Here is a 20,152-nt window from a genome sequence, read left to right as displayed (position 1 = left end):
AGGGGGCAGATTCAGCTCTTTGGGAGGACGATGATGTCTCATCTGAGCAGGGGGTTATGTTCTGTGAGGAAGAAGTTGTTTTGGATAAGGGAAGGTATGAATCAGGTATTACAAATAACAATTTGAAGTGAACAAAGTGTCTAAAAAGAGAAGCCACCTTCTGGTGACTCACTTGTAAAAGGTGTCAATTTAGGAAAGGATGTGAAAGTTTTGAAAGAGATGAGGTGTCTGCCTGCTGCTACTGGCAGCAGAGAAAAGAGGCACTTTGTTAAGGTAGTCAAAAAAGCTAGTAAGGACTGTGATGTTGATATTGTTATGCATCTTGACACTATTAATGTCTAAAAAAAGATGTACTTTCTGTGCAGAAGGATTTCCAGAGTTTGGGACAGGAACTTAGCAGGATAGGCTGTAGTCTTAGTTTTTCAGAGGTTTTACCTGTATATAAGGAGCAAAAAGGAAAAAGCCAGGAATAGCCAACACTCCAGAAGATAAGCTCAGATACAGAAGGATCTCAAAAGTCTTGAACACTGGGCCCTATCTAACAAAATGAAATTCAATGGTGAGAAAAATAAGGTTCTCACCTGGGAGCCCTTGGTAGTGCAGTGGTTAGAATGCAGTATATAACTCCACCCATAGCCTGGATTTTGATCCTGGCAGGGCTTGAGGTTGACTCAGCCTTCCATCCTTCCGAAGTCAGTAAAATGAGGACCCAGATTGTTGGGTGCAATATGCTGACTTTGTAAACTGCCAAGAGTGTGCTATAAACTTGTAAAGCATTATGAGGCGGTATATAAGTTTAAGCGCTATTGTTATTGCTAAGGTCTACATTTAGCAAGAAAAATCAAATGCACATGTATAGACTACACAGTACCTGGCTCACAAGTAATAACTGAGACAGTGATCTTGGAATACTAGTGGACAATCATTTAAATATGAGCCAGCAATATGTTGCAGCTGCCAAAAAAAAGCCAACACAGCGCTAGGCTGCATTAACAGAGGGGTAGAATCAAGATCACGTGAAGTGTTAGTACCACTTTATAATGCCTTGGTAAAACTACACTTGAAATACTGCATCCAGTTTTGCTACAATATAAAAAAGATGTTGAGACTTTACAGAGAATGAAGAGAAGAGCAACAAAGGTGATTAGGGGACTGGAAGCTAAAACATATGAAGAATGGTTGCAGAAACTGGGTATGTCTACTTTAATGAAAAGAAGGACTAAGGTGACATGATAGTAATATTCCAATAGCTAAGGGGTTGCAACAAAGAAGAGGGAATCAACCTGTTCTCCAAAGCACCTGAAGGCAGAACACAAAGCAATAGATGGAAACTAATAAAGGAGAGAACTAACTTAGAATTAACGAGAAATTTCCTTACAATTAGAACAATTAATAAGTGGAATAACCTGCCTCCAGAAGTTGTGGGTGCTCCAACACTGGAGGTTTTGTCTGAAATGGTATAGACTTAAACTGGAAATTAATCCATCCAAAGATTGTTTTTTATATCATGAAATCTCACTATATAATTGTAATGACAGATTTTTGTTTATTCTTTTTTTGTATTTTTGCTGTCTAATGTTTTTCTTTCCTTAAGGATTTATCTAGTACACTGTTTACATATCACTCATTTTGCAATATTTTATGTATGTTTGAAACTACTAATAAAAACTGTTAGAAACAGACTTCAGGCATTTAAAATACAACCTATATAACAAAGGTATTATTTGCTATTCTGTCCCGTTTAGATGGGAAAGCAGTCCTAAAACGTCGGAAAAAAATTTCCTACCTTCCCCAAAGAAAAAAAATGGTAAAAGATAGATTTTATCTATTAATCAAATGTATATAACCAGCCATCTCATCAGTTTAAGAATTTACATGATATTGCTCAAATAATAGATTAAATCTTCACAGCACATCATAATCTTATATCTAAATAATAATAATTATATTTTCTTTTATATTGTAAATTCTTTTTATTATTTATTATAATGGTTCTTAATATTTAATAAAACATATTTCTATTCTGATGCCAAAAGAACCAAAACAAAACTCTTTTGGCAGCTTATGTAGAATAAATAATATAATCATTTTATTAGGTATCTTACCTATTTTACAGATGAATGGAATATTAATATGTATTAATACATTTTAAAGTTATGATTAAATCTCAGCTTACCTTTCCAATTGCAGTCAGGCTAAAGAAAGGCTTCTCCAATCCATACAGCTGTTTTGGAGGTTCTTGAAGACAGCAGCCAGAATAAATGGGCAAATGGTTTTTTAAAAAAGAATGAAGTTTTGCCAAGCGCAGGGCAACTGTTGTGTTAAACACCAAGGTATACAGCACATCTTCTTTAACAAATAAGCCTTTCCCTGCTTTTGGGACAGCTGTGGAAAATAATAACAGTACAGGTATGTATGCATGTATGTATGCATGCATGTATGTATGTTTGTATGTATGTATGTATGTATGTATGTATGTAATTTATTTAGCTGGAATTTTATAGCAATATGTACAGCCTATTATAAAAATACAAAATAGCTCACCTGCATTTCAAAGCACAATTTTTGAGACATTACTAATCAGGAGGAATAAATCAAAGTAAAGATTTTTCCATATCTCACATGAAATTATAGAGTATACTTCAGATAACTGCCAGGCCTAGCAATAGTTTTTCTCAGATCTTAGACATTCAAAAATATTAGTGGTAGGTCCTAGACCATATTCTTTCTTAGAAACTTTGATTTATCTAGATCTAGTTACCCTCTCCTTATTTAGTGACCAAGTCCCATTTCAGACCTGACTGAGAGACAGAAGAAGACACTACAAAAATCACTGGTTGCTGCTGGGTCATTCAGATAAAATTCTCTCATACAACTACACTAGTGTTACTCTCTCTGGCATGTGTTGAAAATTGGTTGTAAATCCATACATTATCAGAAAATGAATTTTATTACTACTGTATTTGAAAATGGCTGCTAATTGAAGATAATTGCTAAAGGTGGAGTGGTGTGCTAGTCTATATTAATCTGCAGGAGTTCTTACATTTTAGTGAAGAGTGTTCCACAGCATTATCAAGAAATGCTAGACCAAGAGTGTCCAGACTATGGCCCACTGGCAACATGTTGCCCTGGACAGCTAGGAATGCATCCCCACAAGAACCTAAACTTTTAACATTATAGTGTGATTTATATACATTAGCTATATTATATGTTTTATATGTGGCCCAAGATTATTCTTCATTACTCAATGAGGTCCAGTCAAGGCAGAAGTTTGGACATCCATGTGCTAGATATTGTACTCAGAAGGTTAATACCTTTCTCATGCAAAATATCAATTCTACACTGAGTTAAAACACTGCCCAATACTACTACCACTGCTACTCCATTTGTACTATTTACAGTAATCTAAGTCTAAAGCCCACAAGCAGGTCAAAAGTAGAGGGAAATTGCACTATTTCCTAATGTTCCTGGGTATATCTGTACAATGGCTAAATTAACTGGGAAGGAAAATTAAATCTTTTACAAAACTGCATTTTTAAAATGAAATACTTCTTATTTAATACATTAAAAGATGGATGGTAATCTATATATTTAGAAATGCAGCTTCTTTTATAATTAGGAAAACAATCAAACAATAAAGCTAGTTTCCTTTGTGTAATTTATCAAAATACTGATGCCGGAACATGGGTATACTATTTTATAGAAACAATGGACCTGGTTGTAGCACAATATTAAATATCTAAGATATATTACTTCTTCAACAGAGCAGAGCTTCCTACCAGCCAGTGGACTCAGGTTCAAAAACCTGGTTAAGTACGTATGGTAGCGTAGTACATGAAGCCAAGGTATTTCCAGTTTGCCTTGGCTTTCTTTAGAAGAGATTCTTTCAACTCCATCAATTTCTGATTTTGTCTCTTGTACAGAACACACCACGGGAATTTTATAAGTAACTTCATATTTTCCTAGAGTATGAAATATTAACAAAAATTAAATGAAACAATATAACTAAGCAGTAAATGTTAAGAATTTATACTATGCTATAAATAGTATAAATCTATGCTCTGTACCTATGTATTATAGCTAAATTTAACAATAGCATTAGCTATAATACATAGGTACAGAGCTCTGGACAGAGGTACAGAGCTGTAATATAGAGATGTAATATACAGGTAGTTTGGGATTATTTTCTTCAATAGATAAGTGTACAAGTATGTTTTTGACTCATTGTTTATCTAATTTTAGGACTAATGTGGGGAACAGATCATGTTTTAGATCATATTTTTGCACAATATTAAAACTTCATAAGGATCCTCAAAGTTTTAAGCCCCGTTGTCTCTGTTCCGGTAAACGTATTTTGGATAACTTACCAGTGCTACCCAATAATTCTCTGCCAATAGTAAAGGCTTTCATTATTACACGGCTATCTTATGGTTATTGACTAATCTGGTTTCAGGCCATTTCCTTTTGATCTTGCCAGATTTAGCTGTCCAAATCGTGTATTTTATAATACACACACACACGTGTAAACCAATACCTTTACTGCATTTTAAGCAACAAAGTGATTTTTTTCTCTAAGTTTAATAATAGAGCCTCCCGTTTGCTATATATTTTAATGATTGCTTTATTTCACTAACTGATAGCATTGTGAAACAACTTTTTACTGAAATGCATTATGAACAAACATTTGTGAACTTTAGGATCAAGAGCATAATAGCATATTACCTGTACCATTTAACAATAATTATATAGAGATAACTAGCAAATTAATTAAATTATCTCAGCCAGAAAAATATTGCAATGTTTACAAACAATATAATTGAAATTAATTTTTTATGGATTCATTTAGGACTATAAGTGGCAAATTTTTATCTTACTATTTAAAAACAAGAAAAATACCCTTTTTTTCTCACTGTGGCTTTTCTTTTTTCTCTGTCACCTAAAATGGATAGTCATGAACACTCTAATTTTCTCCTGTATCAACATTTATACCATGTAACAATATAATATGAAAAACAAATACCAGACAAAAAATCTTTGTAAGAAGAACTGAGATCCAGAAGAGCAAATTCAGGCATAATTTGTTGCACTCTTTGTCTCATGTGATACAATTTAATAGCCTTTCTTCCAGTTAATTGCTGGGAAGTCAGAATTGCTTCACTGACCTAGATTTAAAATAGTAGGCTTAAAACTAGAAACACATAAAAATTACCATATTAGACTAATTAAACTTCTCAGCAGAGTCAAAGGTTGAGGTGAACAGTCACTGTTAAACATACTACAGCGATACAAAAAGGAACCCTGATTCTATATTAAAGAGAAGCCTTGAAATATTTAAAATTTGCGAATGTTAATTAGTAAATGAACCTTTAAAATGTAAAATAATTTTAACAGCAATATTGCTGAAATCAGCCATTATGATTTTATAAGTTTCAGCAGATAACTTAATGATACAGAATAATCTTAAAGATAAAATTACAAAGCTTGTCTAATAAAGGTAATCCTCATTTAGTGACTACTACTGAGACCAGCAACTAAGTTGTTAAGCAAAACTAAGTGAAACAATGATTGTGTTTACAATCTTATTTTAGCTTTGCTTTGCTTTACAGATCTGTGAAGTCACAAATTTGAGGTTCTGATGAAAATTACTTTTTCATCACTGTGAACCGCTGCTAAACAAGGACTACCTATATAAAAGATACAAAATACTGCCATTATATCCTTCCTTTATTCCTTCCAATGTAAAATATAAATTCTCTTGGGTGTTTCTCCATCAGAAAGCTATGTGGAGCGAAAAATAAGTGAAGATAAATCAACAAAAAGCACCACAAACCTGTGCAGCACTTCTTACAGCAATCCAGGCTTGTACTCTGTACATTTCAAGAACGGTAATTTCCGCAGAAGTAGTTGGAAGTCTGTTACTAAACTGAATGTAACAAAGATTGATTCAAGTTGAAACAAAGTGACAGATTATGAGAAAAAGCATCTATGTACATTTAAAAAATTATACCATCAGAAAAACTTCTGAAATGCTATGAAAAAACAATTAACCTTAATGGAAACATACATATCTACTCTGAAATATTCATTGATTTACTCAAATGTAAGTGTGTAGAAAATTACTTCTTAATGGTTTATGCTCTTTTTCCTTATTCTCTGTCCCTTAAAAGGAACAGCAATTTTGTTCGCTTATTTCAGAAAGGTACCTGATATTCACTCAGTTCCCAGCAGTTTCAATAAGAATAAGCACTCTGAAACTCTGGCTAAGTTCCTCAGTATGGTGCTGATAAGTGCTATTGTATCTGCAAACACTTTCCTAAAGGTCTCTTTCTCACCTGATGTTAATTTTTTAAAATTCTTTTCATTTTAAAAAAACAAATTCAGCATGCTGCAAACTGAAAGATGAGCATGAATTTTATTTCTGAGAAGGTCTCTGAGATCAAAAGCCTTCCTAGAATTTAAAAATGTTAAATAAATGCAACACAATTATTCAGTGATAAGTATGCTTGCATGTTTACTCCAAATAAAATGACAAACCAGTGGAATAGAGCAACTAGGATGGAGAACGAATAATATTACATATTTCAAGGAAGTTACAAATTTTCCAAAGTGTCCTAGGCATTAAATAATATACTTCTTTAAATATTCAACCGCTAATCTCATTTAATATAGTAAAAAACAACTATGTTCTCTCCTGTTGAATCACTACATTCCTGTTGAAATGTTGTATTTATTATTCTTTTACCCATAGTAATCAAGAGGGATTTTTTGTATTTTTTGGCTGCCACTCAGTGGTTGTCTGGATTTGTGAAGCCAAGACACATGAGCAGTTCAGCAATTATGCTGAAGAGCTGGTATTTGAGAAAGGGAGTTAACTGTGGTGCTGTGGCCACAACTTGGCTTACCTGAAGCAACCCAGTTTGATGGTAATAACAATATTTTATTAGAAAGCAAACAATAAAAAGGTGAATACTAGGTTCCCAGAAAAGCACTGAAAGCTTGTTGAGCAGCCCTGAGCAAAGACAAAATGTTTTAGGTAAACCACTCTGGGCAATCTTTTATTATTTTTCCCTTCCTACTAGGTCAACATGCTATCCATACTATCTCTGAAACGTGATTGGTGAATAGAAACAATATAATTTACTGGGCCACAAGTTCCTCATTGATTCTTCCCCGTTGTCATTCTCAGTTAATTTAGCTTCCTGTGAATATTTTCACGAGGGGACTTTAAACAGTTGAGGAAGGGGGGTGAGGGAATGTCAGATTTGGTAATGAATGCAACTTACAGGTGTAGGGTATCTTTTACCATGAGAGTGGGAACTTAAAATTATCCTAAAAACATAACACCAGGGAATAATGTAAGAAACTGGGACTTTCCTGAAAACAGCAGCTAATGAGAAGGGAATTTCCTGCCAGGTAGGCTATAGAAAAACTCAAGTATTTTTATTTAGTTTCAATTATTTGTTGTTGGTATTAAACCAATCACAGTCTGGTTTTGTCTTCACATTAGATGATCAGTAAACCCAGAGGGTTTTTTTGTCATAGAACGCACGGAACAGCGTTCCGGCACCTTTTTTCAATGGAATTTGTGGAACCAAAAAAAGTTCAGTCAGACCTTCCCACTTCTTGCAAAAAAAAAAAAAAAAAAAAGATCTCACAAGGAGTTGAAAGGTCTGACTGAACTTTTTTTAGTCCCACAAACTCTGTTTCCCTGCAGCAGAAGAGAAACACGCCAGAGCTGGAAAGCAGCTTAGCAAAGAAATGCTTTCAGGAAGAGGGAGGAGCTGCGCCGGAAGAAGCGGCAAGAAACGGGGCTGCCATTTCCAGAAGGGAGAAGAGAGATGTGGGGCAATGCAGGGCAGCAAGCAAGTGCTGTTCTCTGCTCTGCATCCCTGCGCAGAGCTGCTGTGTTCTCTGTTCTCCATGAGACTGGCGACAAAGGACTGGCGGAGGGAGGTGGCGGGGGAAGCTTGTGCCGCCTGGTCACAGTGCAAGCCACGGGAGAGTTGGCAGAGGACAAGGAGGAGGCGGCTACACCCAGGCAAGTGATCTGCAGGGCGAAGCTTAAAGAAAGCCCCTCCAGTGGCCAGATGGAGTATGCTTTGAGGATTAGAGGCCTTAAGGAAGACATGAATCAAGACTTGATGGAGGTAGTGCTTACTGATTTGGCTATTGCTTTGAATATGGATAAAGGAGAATTACGCAGAGAAGTGGAAAAAATCTATAGAGTTAACTCTTGGATTGCCAAGCAGAAGAACTTGCCTAGAGATGTGGTGATTTATTTTACAAAGAAGTCTCTGCGTAATGAAATTATACAAGGTTTTTATAATAAGAGATTCCAGATTGCTGCCCAAGATATTATCATTTTAAAGGAAATCCCATCAAAAATTTTAAGAAGCAGGAAAGATTTTGCTTTTTTAACTAATGAGCTCAAAGCTAGTTTGATGCCATTTAGATGGGAGATTCCAACAGGTATTGTTCTGAGTCATGCGGGGATGCGTTATAGGTTGAATACAGTTGAAAAAGCCAAGGAGTTTTACAACACGGTCCTGGGTGCAGGCTCAGTTCCACCTGCTCAGAAACCTCTGAGTGGCAAAGAGTTGGAGCAATCTGAAGCATCAGGTTTGGTTTCTGCTGGGATGCCGCAAGCTGAGTGGCAACGTCAAATGGAGGTTAAAGATCAGAGAATGACCCGTGCAGCTTATAGACGTAAGGAAAAGGAGCAACGCAAAAGAGAAGTTAAAGAATCTTCTTCCGAAAGTGATTTATTGCCGGTGGGAGGAGCAAGACCTAAGAGTTCTGCAATCCAGGCAGGAATGGCAGACCTTCAGGGAGTCTTCTCCAGGCTCAAGGCCAAGAGAGATGGCAAAGTTCCTGACCTGGAATGTTAACGGATTGAACTCCCCACAGAAAAGAAAGAAAATTTTTTACTATTTGAAGCAACATAATAATGATGTTATTTGTCTACAGGAAACTCATATTTTACTTAAAGATCAGAAATACTTAGTCAATGCCCGTCTGGGATCTCATTTTGTATCCTCTGCTGCTGGGAAAAAGGGGGGAGTGGTTATCTACGTGAAGCAAAATCTAGCAGCTTCTCTGGTAGAATCAGATCCCCAAGGAAGATACGTGATGATTGAACTTGGTTTGTATGGTAAGAAAATTCTTATAGTGGGACTTTATGCACCAAATCAGCAACAGGAACAATTTTATAGACTGTTACATCAAAAAATAACTTTGCTGCACTATAGATCCGTGGTATTAATGGGTGATTGGAATGGCGTTATGGATATACAAAGGGACAAGAAAGGCTTCTCTCCTCTTATTAAACAGGCAAAATTGCCTAAAGCCTTTTTTGACATGAAGGAGGACTGGGAACTAAGGGACTATTGGCGAGAATGTAACCAAGAGGAGAGAGACTTTACTTTCTTTTCAGATAGACACCAATCTTTCTCAAGAATTGACTTTTTTTTTATTACAACGGACTTATATAATAGAGTAAAGAATGTAAAGATCTTTCCTAGGTCGTTGACGGATCATAGTCCAGTTTGGATGGAGCTGAATCAGGAAAAAGAGGAGAGAAGATCTTGGAGGGTGAATGAAAACTTATTTAGACAAGAAAAAAATATTCAAAAGCTGAAGGAGTCTTTAAAGGATTATTTTGTTTTAAATATGCACAAGGGGACTTCAATGTCAATGGTATGGGATGCAGGTAAAGCATTTATGCGTGGGATTTTGATAAAAATGAATAATTTTTATAAGCGAAGCCAGACTCAAAAACGTAAAGAACTAGAGGATGAAATTAAGTTAAAAGAAAAGTCTTTGATTTTAAATCCCGCTGATGAAAATATTAAAGAATCGGTAAAGTTGTTAAGAGCACAATTTAACATGCTCCTGGCGGATCAAGCTGCAACTAACTTATTGTTTATGAAACAAAACACATTTTGTAACGCTAATAAACCAGGGAGATGGTTGGCCTATCAATTAAGAAAGAAGCAGAGACAGAGGATAATAGATAAAATAAATTATAAGGGTAAAATAGTCTTCCAGAAGGAACTGATTAAGAAATCTTTTTTAGATTATTATCAAAAATTATATAAATCTACTAATGTGCAAATATTAGATATAAATAAATATTTAAGTGAGGTTAGTTTTCCCCAATTGACAGAGGATCAAAAACAGGAAATTAATGGTTTAATTACTAAAGAGGAAATTGTGATAGCAATTAACCAATTGAAACTAGGGAAAGCACCGGGTACAGATGGTTTGACAGCTGTTTATTATAAAGTCTTAATGGAGGAGATGATCCAACCATTAGGTGATCTTTTTAATGATATTCTACAGGGTTCAGAGATTCCTCCTTCATGGCGTAGTGCTTTTATTTCTTTGATTCCAAAAGAGGAGCAAGATCTCACTTTACCAAAGAATTATAGACCCATATCTCTTTTAAATGTGGATTACAAGATATTTGTAAAAATTTTAGTAAATAGGTTTATGAGGGTTGTGCATCATCTTGTGCATAAAGATCAATCTGGGTTTATAACTGGTAGATATATGAAAAATAATGTTAGACAAATTATTAATTTATTAGAATATTTAGACAAAAACAACCAAGTCCCTGCAGGGTTGATTTTTTTAGATGCTGAAAAAGCCTTTGATCAACTGAATTGGCACTTTATGTTAAGAGTAATTGAAAAGATGAACTTTGGTGAAAAGATATTACAAGCTCTCACGGCAATTTATCAAAAACAAACGGCACAACTTATTGTTAATGGAGGTTTGTCAGAGGTATTTACAATAGAAAAAGGTACTAGGCAGGGATGTCCACTATCACCATTGTTGTTTGTTTTAACATTGGAAATATTATTGATCAAAATTCGAGATTCGCAGGAAATTAAAGGAGTAGAAGTTAATAAAAAAGAATACAAGTTAAGAGCCTTTGCAGACGACTTGGTGGTTACTTTGTCGCAACCTATTAGTTCTGTAGTAAAGTTATTGCAGTTAACTCATCAATATGGTTTGGTTTCGGGTTTTAGGATTAATGTTAACAAGACTAAAATCTTACCTAAAAATATGACTATTCAGGAGAAGCAGACTTTGGTTAACTTGACGGGTTTTGAAATTGTTAATAAGGTAAAATATTTGGGGGTGATGCTATCTGTCTCTAATGCAAAATTATTTAAAAACAATTATGATAGGTTGTGGGTTAGTGTACAGAAAGACTTGAAGAATTGGGAGAAGTTGCAACTATCTCTCATGGGAAGAATTGCAGTGATAAAAATGAATATTCTACCCAAGTTTCTTTTCCTGTTCCAAATGTTACCGATTTTGAAGAATGAGATTAATTTAAGTGAATGGCAGAAGGGTGTTAATAAATTTATTTGGGCAGGGAAAAAGCCAAGGGTCAAGTTTAAAATTATGCAAGATTTCCGTGAGAGAGGTGGACTCAAGGTACCGAATTTGAAATTATATTATGATGCTGCGGTTTTAACAATAATTAGTGACTGGGTAAACTTGACAAATCTCAAGATACTTTATCTAGAGGGATGGGATTTACTCTATGGGTGGCATGCCTATTTAATATTTAACAAAAAAGTGGACTGGGTTTTCAAATCTCATATTATAAGAATTTCCTTACTTAGGGTTTGGAGAAAGTACTATAAAAATGATTTTAAAGTACCATTATGGGCTATACCCTGGCATGCGATAGAGGGAATAAAAAGAGGTGTCAAAATGGACATGGTGTCTTATAGACAATTACTTAGATGGGATGGACAAAATTGGCAATTAAAACTACGGGAGGATTTAGCACAAGAAAATATCATTTATTCTTGGTTCCAATATAGGCAACTAGCAGATAGATGGAAGGTGGATTGTAAGGTGGGGTTTCTTAGAGAAGATGAAAATCTTATTAAGCAAGTGAAGGATCAAAGACAAGCCCATATTAAGAGAATTTACGGGGTGCTAGTCGAACTGGATTCGGAAACGGAATTAATTAAAGATTGTATGATTAAATGGGCCCAAAACTTTGGTGAACCAGTCCCATTGGACATATGGGAAATCATATGGGTAAGAAATGTCAAGTTTACGCAGGCACAGAATTTAAGGGAGAATTTTTACAAAATGTTTTATAGATGGCACCTTGACCCACAAAAAATGTCTTTCATGTACCCTGACCTACAGCCTAAATGTTGGAGATGTGACTGTTTGGATGCCACTTATTATCATATTTGGTGGTCGTGTAAAGAGATAAAAGCATTTTGGATTAAGATATGGTGGAATATCCAGAGAATTTTTAGAAGGAGGGTAAAATTTACTCCGCAGTTATTTTTGTTGGGTATAACTATTGATTGTGATACAAAGGAGACTATATTGATGTTAAATTTGATTACAGCCGCAAGGCTGTTAGTAGGACAATATTGGAAGAAGGAATCCTTGCCTACACTGCAGGAATGGTTTTCCAAAGTGTCTTATTTGGCGGAAATGGCAAAGATTTCGGCTTTTTTAAAGGATCAAACGCAAGAGAAATTTCTTGCTGTTTGGGATAAATGGATAGAATTTATACAATTTAAATTGGATATAAAAAAATACCATGTTGCCTTTTTATTATATATATATATATATATATATATATATATATATATATATTTATTTATTTCTTAGTTTTAAACTTTTTTTTCTTTTTTACATATATATTTTCTAATTCCTTTTTAATTAAGCCTATATTCTGCTCTGGGAAGCTCAGGGGGGGGAAGGGGGGGTGTTTTGGGGGGGGGAAGGGGATGTTATGTTTAGTTTTTTGTGTATTTTGTATTTTTTGTTTTTGAATTGTTGTATTTTTTTCTGTTTTTATGTTTTTTTGTCTTTTTTGTAAAAATTTATAAAAATGTTCAATAAAAAAAAAAAAAGAAAGCCCCTCCAGTGGCGCACAGCAGCGGAGCTGTTCACCATCACTCCCCCCTGGTTCTGAAATGGCGGAGGGAAACTGGGCCTACCCTGCTCATCCCATCCATCTTAGCATGGCAATCCAGCTCGGAAGGGGAGTGAAAGGTTGCTGATCAAGGAATGGCCTGGCCGGTGGGAGGGCTGAGTTTCAGCACCTTTTTTCTTACAAAAAAAGCACTGAAAACAATACATTTACAAATAGAATGGCTTCAGAAGGAGAGTTCTGGTCTCTTTTGCAACTAAAGAAAGACAGAGGAATGTCAGGGACCTGACTGAAGGAGGTCGTTTCACAGAAAACTAGCAGAACTAATTGGAGCTACAAGATCTGTTGGTATGGAGCAGATCATTTCAAGCCACTTCTGCAATGCCCATTTATACACATCATCTTGATGTGGGATATTCAGGAAAATATCATTTCCAAAGTGTAGCATTCCAACTATTCTTGAGCTGGCTGAGTTGTGGGAAGGGACAGATAGAGGCAGAGGCCTGCAGATATATGCTCAGAGACTTATTAATGGGTTGTCCTCACACAAAGCAAAGAAGCTATGTGAATTTGCGTTTAGATACTCCACATCAATATTCCAGGGATCAGCATAATGCAGTTCTTTTCAAGATGAGGTCCTTTTGGAGGGTCCACAAAGTGAAATAAATATTTTAACATTTTGCAGTTTTAATTTCTAATACAGTATATATTGATAAATTTAACCACATAAATCAAAGCTTCTTGGAGTCATCAATCATTTTCAAAAATATAAAGTGGTCCTGAAACCAAAAAAGTTGAGAACTGCAGGGTATTTAGCAACCACAACTGGGAGAAGCAACTGGATTGTTAAATGGAGCAGACGCTAGGATTGGTCACATATTTATTTTTTCTCACCACTGTAAATGTGAACAATTACTTAACAAGGACTGTGGCACATATAACATTGATTCTTATACAATAATGATAGGATTTCAATCATATTACCTAGCTCACTATCTTAAATTTTTGAGCCCTCCCATCAATTTAACTTCGTGCAGATGCAGGAATGTTGCACAAAGCAATAACAATGTCTCTATATTCAGGCATATATCTTTATAGACCAGTAATATAATACTAAACTTGGTGCTTAAATATATGGTTAGCGTTAAAAAGAATTATACATACCCTCTGCTTAAATGTTCTTCCTTTCACAGTACCTGAAGTTGGAGACTCTTCCTTGTTTGTACATAAATAAAAGTAAAGCAGTGCTATCTCCATGTATGATCTTCTTATTAATCTGCAAAAAATAAACGAAAAAGATAGGAATCCAAACATCATGTTAGCATTTGGCAAACATTTATATTGTTAAGTGAATAAGTTTTATTCATCCAGGCCTTTAAAATGTCTTATGATCTGAACTTTTCAGTGTAAATTGTATATTTTAATTATTCTTTTCTTTTAATTGACATACTAATCTAAAAGACATAGGGTAAAAAAAACTGCTCACCCATAGTGCTGATAACTCAGCAGGCTTAAATTTATGGCATCCAGCAAGCTCTCAACAGCTAATTCTGATTTATTAAGACCTAATGAATCAAGTTGTCGTTCTATTCTTCCTAAAAATGACACATATGAATTTATTGAAAGAGATTTGTTTTTTCTGATAGAGCTAATAAAGCAAAATACTTTTTTCTTTTAAATTATGTTTTCTTAAAAATGTTTTTAAAAAGACAAAGACAAAGAGAAAAAAATGAAGAAAAATTAAACAGAAATGAGGAAATGGAATTTACAAGTATCAAGGTTTCAGTGTTAAATATTTCATTAATTAGTTTTAAGTAACTTCAACGACAGAAAATTACAAATTACAGATCACAAAAAACTACAGATCACTGTTAAAATCCAAATAATATATAAATATCCATAGTAAAAATCAACACATTATAATCATAAAATTAAGAATGAGAGTAAATTCTATTGAACAGCTGAAAATGTAATTTCATTTAATAGATTATTAAGAAATAGCATATTAAGATTTTATGTTTGGAGAAATTCAAACAAGTACAAATACATATATAGAATTGTAATCCAAAAATGTCCAAATTTAATTAAATTCTGTATCAGATTTACTTTTAGCATACAATACAATGTTGATGTAAGTGATGACCAGGCTGAGCCTGCGGGAGGGATCAAACGCATCATCAGTCATGAGTCCCTTTATGCCCACAAGAGATCTAAGTTCAGCCCACCTTCAATTCTTTTGACTCTTATCACCAATTTGCTTTGACCAATATTAGTTCAGATTCTTGTAAAGAATTTAAGCTTGCAATAAATCTTTATACTCATTAAAACTACATAGATTTTCTGATTTCCTGGGGCTTGACAGTTATTAGATATCAAGACATATACCCATAACTTAATTAGCCACTCATCTGCAGAGGGAGCTATACATACACTACTTTGCAATAGGAAGCACAGAATATATACAACAAAGAACTATAAACCATTAGGGAGCCAGGTTACCAACTCTCCAGATCTCAAATGCAACATGAAATTTGAACAGTCCTTTAGAGAAAAAAAAGAGTTGTATATTACCTTTTCGAAAAAGAAGTTCTGCTTCTAGATCTAAATCTTCTCTTACTGATGCTATAGAAATATTTAGTGCTGTTTCTGTATATTGTAGGGCTTGTATCCACTGCAACTCACTTTGTGGTCTGGATTTACATGATAATTCTAAAGTTAAGGTATGCCCTAGAAATCAATTTGCAGGAAATTATTTCACCAAATTTTTCTAAAGCAAAATAAAGTCAAACATTGAATAAATGAAATGTAGCCCCTTAATACAAGAAATGAATTATTCCAGACATATAATATGCAATTGGAATTTAGAAGTGAATACTGTACTTTTTCTATAAACTACATACAGGTAGTGTCTTGCTTAATGACCCTAACTGGGACCAGCAACTCCACTGCTAAGCAAAGCAGTTGCTAAGTGGAAGTCCTATGACTGTACTTTCCAACTGTTTTGGTCTTCTACACATCAAAAACAATCTGACTATGCCAGCAGCAGGTAAGGGTTAAGCAAAAGAATGACTGCCCACAGAAATTGCTTGCTTCTTTTTCCTCTCCCTTTCCCTCACAGAGAGGAGACATTGGAGAAAAAAACGATTTCACAAGAGTACTGTAAACTGAAGTTTCTTGCAATTCCTCTCTCCAATCTTTCTGCTCTGCAAGCTCAGGCAGAGGAGGACAACATATACTGACTGTAATGGTGATCATGTTGACTGAGGGATAGTGAAAAAGTCATACATAACCATAAATGGGCTGTAAAGTTATTTTTTTCACCACCATCATAACTTTAAATGATGATTGATAGAATGGTTGATAAGCAATGACTACCTGGACAAGTTAATGAACAGCGCCCACAGAAGAACAAGAACAATGCTAGGCCAACATTCAATGTATTAATTCATTCAGTCCCAATTTTCAAAAGATTCCAGACCTTGTGACACCATCATAATGACAAGTGATTCATATTATGTATTAATCAGACACTACAGTCAATGTAAAAAAATTATGGAATTGAAACTGTTAGAATCACAACTGATTAATTAACCTAACATATGAATTGGAATAATTGAAAGTCAATTTATCTTTTAAAAAAATACTTTTGCAAAGGATCTTCCATGAAATGTTGACTTTAAATACAAAATCATATAATTTGTATTTTATTAATTCTCACTCCATTATATCTGTTTATTCCATCAATACTTTTTCATTACTCAAAAGAAAACATAAAAGTTATGCAGCAAAATCAACAACTTAAGATATGTTGATGACACAGTTCTGCTTGCCAGTAAGCATGAAAACCTTCAGCTCATCAACAGTCACAGAAATATCTGAAAAATACGGCTTGAAGCTTAACACCTCAAAAGCCAAGATCATGGTCGTCAGCAAACAACCCGTTAATTTACCATCAATAAATTCAGAAGGAATACCACTAGAAAAAGTTGAAAGGATCACACATCTCAGATCCAATTTACATGAAAGCTGGGACATGACCGTTGAAGTAAAGACAAGGATAGAAAAAGCTTGAACAGCATTCTTCAAAATGAAAAAGGTTTTCTGCAGTCACGACATAAGCTAAGACTGAAAATCAGGCTTGTCAGATGCTATATTTTTCTATCCTGCTCTATGGAGTAGAGAGTTGGTCTCTGACAGAAGGTTACCTGAAGAGACTAGAAGCATTTGAAATGTGGATTTACAGGCGGCTTTTACATATAAGCTGGGTTGACAAGATCAGAAATGAGGAGGTGATAAGCCGCCTGGGAAAGCCAAGGGAAATCATCAAAAGAATTAAAAAAACGAAAATTAGAATATTTCGGACATATGATGCAACACCCAGAAAAATACGGCATACTCCATTTAATCCTCCAGGGAAAGATTGAAGGCAAACGAAGTCCAGGCAGAAGAAGAACATCGTGGCTTCAAAATCTAAGGGATTGGTTTGGACAAAACTCAGCAGCACTTTTTTGTGTGGCTGCTGATAAAAACAGGATCGCCAACATGATTGCCATTGTCCGATAACGTATATGGCACAAGAAGAAGAAGCAAAATTTACAACCAGCTCATCCCTGAAAACAGGAAAATCTGATAGTCATGAGAAAAGCCCATTAAAGATATTAAATAATCTTCAGAAATAATATTGTATTAAAAAGTCCTTACCAATTCTCATTTTGACTTTTGCCAGTAGTGCGATGTGTGGCAGATATATGTTCATCATAGGCATTTTTAGAGTTGTTAAAGTAGGATCTTGTCCATGTTGTTCAAGTGATTGCCCCAAAATAAACAGCTGTTAAAATGTCAAACTTTATAATGAAAGATAAGCACATTATCAAAATATCCTAAGGGACAAATCATTTAGTCCCATAATAACTCACAATAGTCCAACAGCATGGGACATCAATTTACTGACTAGGGAAAAAGACAGAGAAGGGAATGGTATCTCATTGTCTAAGTAGATCATTTCTCACTTCATACTTCAAAGCTTCATTGAAGTGTCCACAAGGAAAGAAGGAAGTTAAAAAAAATACAAAAAAATCAGAATTTGACTTTGGCCATCTATGACTTCTGAGTCCCAATATCAACACAAATTAAAATTTGTATTATATGTAAATAATCAGAGGGGAAATAACCTCAAAATTCCCCAATGAGGATTCATGCTCATTAAGTACTGATCACTAATTGTTTAGAGAAAAAAGAGAAAAAAAATTAACAGAGGTCTGTGGGAACAAAGAACACTCCAGTAGTATTGTATGAAGAGCTCAACTGATACTATTTTCAAATAAATAAAACACAGACTTGTAATTAGTATTTGTGTACCTAATTCATAGATGTCAATTATATTCCAAAAATAATCCATTCATTGTAAATTAGTTTCAGTAAATAAAAAATGATAATATTTTCTTCATATTGAACAACTGAATGGCAAATCAAGAGCCAATGATACTAAGTAGAGGATTTGGATCAGGGAGATCAGGACTGGATCCACAAATCTGACAGTAACTTTACTAATCTTTCTATCATTTTCAATCTGTCCATATACATGCATTTGCATTTACCAAATACAAACGTGATAACAGGAACACAAATTTCTTCTAAGAGTTTGAAATGCAGTTAGTTCATAGAGCATGGTCTAGTGTTAAATATGCAAAAGATCAAAACAGTAAAAGATTCCTGCCACATGATCCATCTGAATTGCACCCACCATTTGCATACTTGATCCAATTTCAAAAACAAAATTAAATGTGATTTGATTCCTGGCCTGGTTTTAAAAGTCCACCAATACATGATATTAAATTCATTTTGTATTTAACGTTCAACTTTAAACTTAAAAATGCAGTAGCATAGGATAAGACTGCTAAAAACCATCAAAATTTAAGCCTTTCCAATGAAGCTGTGGTCAGCGCTATTCATATTTAAGCAGTGAACACTGAAAAAAAAACAGTAACATGCAATTATTTGTATATACTTACCTGTTTAATTACTAGTGCATGTGCCTGAACTAATACATTCAACTGGTCAGTTTTAGATGATTCTGAACCATCTTCTGTTTCTGTTCTCATTATGTCAGCTAGTAGAAGCATACTCTGTACTAATATTAAATTAGCTGGTGGAGAAATCAGTGTCCTTTCTTCAAGCAACTTGATTACATTCTGTGTGAAAAGAAGATAGATAGATAGACAGACAGATAGATTTATATCTTCAGCTCTCAAATTCTATTATCAAAGACATGTTTTCTAAATTTATCTTGTTTTCTATCACTACTCTCCTGCTAAGCAATGGTCCTGTTTTATAGATAAGTATTGTATACATAGTTCTTGACTGCAATATCTATAGAGTATAAGCCTATAGTCCAGTAGCGGCGAACCTATGGCACATGTGCCAGAGGCGGCACTCAGAGCCATCTCTGTGGGCACACATGCCATGCCCTGGAGATGGCAGCCATCCCTCTTCAACCAGCTGCCCACTAACTTGCCGAGGTACCATATGGCCGGATGTATCCCAGCACCCATGCGCTCACTGGCCTCTGTATGCAGGGGCCGATGGTGTCAGGAAGCAGCTCCCCCAGCCCCAGCCCCTGCCTCACCTTGCCCTGTGACAATGGCTCCCCCACCCTGTCTCGCCTTGCCTCGCCTCACCCTGCAGGACAAGCCTCCTGCCCACCTGCCAGAGACCCCCTAGATCTCACCCAACCCTGCCCAGCCCCCACAGGTGTCCCTCCCCATGAGCAACACTGAGGTGATCATGCCCACTTTGGCCATACCCACCCAATCTGCCATGACCACCACAGCCACATCCACCCAGTGGGCCATGCCCACCTGCACCCGGAGATAAATAAGTGGGTTTTGGGTTGCAGTTTGGGCACTCGGTCTCTAAAAGGTTCGTCATCACTGCTATAGTCCATAGTCTTAAGGACTGCAGAGTTTTGAACAGTGTCTCTTCTCAAAATTAGATTCAATTTTGTTGGGAACCACTTACTACACAAATCTAACAACTAAGTTATAATCTTCCTTGATGCAATACTCACTCCATGCAAAAATTATGTGATTACCAAATGCCTGAAAATGTTATTTCTGCATTTTCCTTATGAAATACTGTTAGGCAATGATATGAAAATAGTCTCAGGTTATTTTAATGTAGAATGCAAATTAAACTATGAAAAGATCAAAATTCATTTGTTTCATAAGA

At 35.2% G+C, this 20,152-nt stretch overlaps 1 protein-coding gene across 8 annotated transcripts in view; it reads right to left on the bottom strand.

Moving 5' to 3' along the window:
• The window catches only part of CFAP54 (cilia and flagella associated protein 54), a 186,702-nt gene that overhangs the window by 14,415 nt on the left and 152,135 nt on the right, over positions 1 to 20,152 (bottom strand). For 7 of the 8 annotated variants that reach the window (XM_039358159.1, XM_039358161.1, XM_039358165.1 and 4 more), the window contains 9 exons: positions 18,937 to 19,116; positions 17,627 to 17,753; positions 15,497 to 15,652; positions 14,412 to 14,520; positions 14,090 to 14,201; positions 5,831 to 5,923; positions 5,021 to 5,162; positions 3,780 to 3,962; positions 2,177 to 2,385 (listed from right to left, as the gene is read on the bottom strand). In XM_039358159.1, coding sequence (XP_039214093.1) covers positions 2,177 to 2,385; positions 3,780 to 3,962; positions 5,021 to 5,162; positions 5,831 to 5,923; positions 14,090 to 14,201; positions 14,412 to 14,520; positions 15,497 to 15,652; positions 17,627 to 17,753; positions 18,937 to 19,116 — 1,311 coding nt within the window. Of the gene's footprint in view, positions 1 to 2,176; positions 2,386 to 3,753; positions 3,963 to 5,020; positions 5,163 to 5,830; positions 5,924 to 14,089; positions 14,202 to 14,411; positions 14,521 to 15,496; positions 15,653 to 17,626; positions 17,754 to 18,936; positions 19,117 to 20,152 lie in introns of all 8 variants that reach the window. The other variant, XR_005558519.1, reaches the window with a different exon arrangement.

The sequence above is a fragment of the Crotalus tigris genome, unplaced genomic scaffold (genome assembly GCF_016545835.1).
Source record: "Crotalus tigris isolate CLP2741 ecotype Arizona unplaced genomic scaffold, ASM1654583v1 scf7180000019004.2909048, whole genome shotgun sequence".
NCBI classification, from domain to species: Eukaryota; Metazoa; Chordata; class Lepidosauria; order Squamata; family Viperidae; genus Crotalus; species Crotalus tigris.
This window is presented reverse-complemented; position numbering and strand designations above follow the sequence as displayed.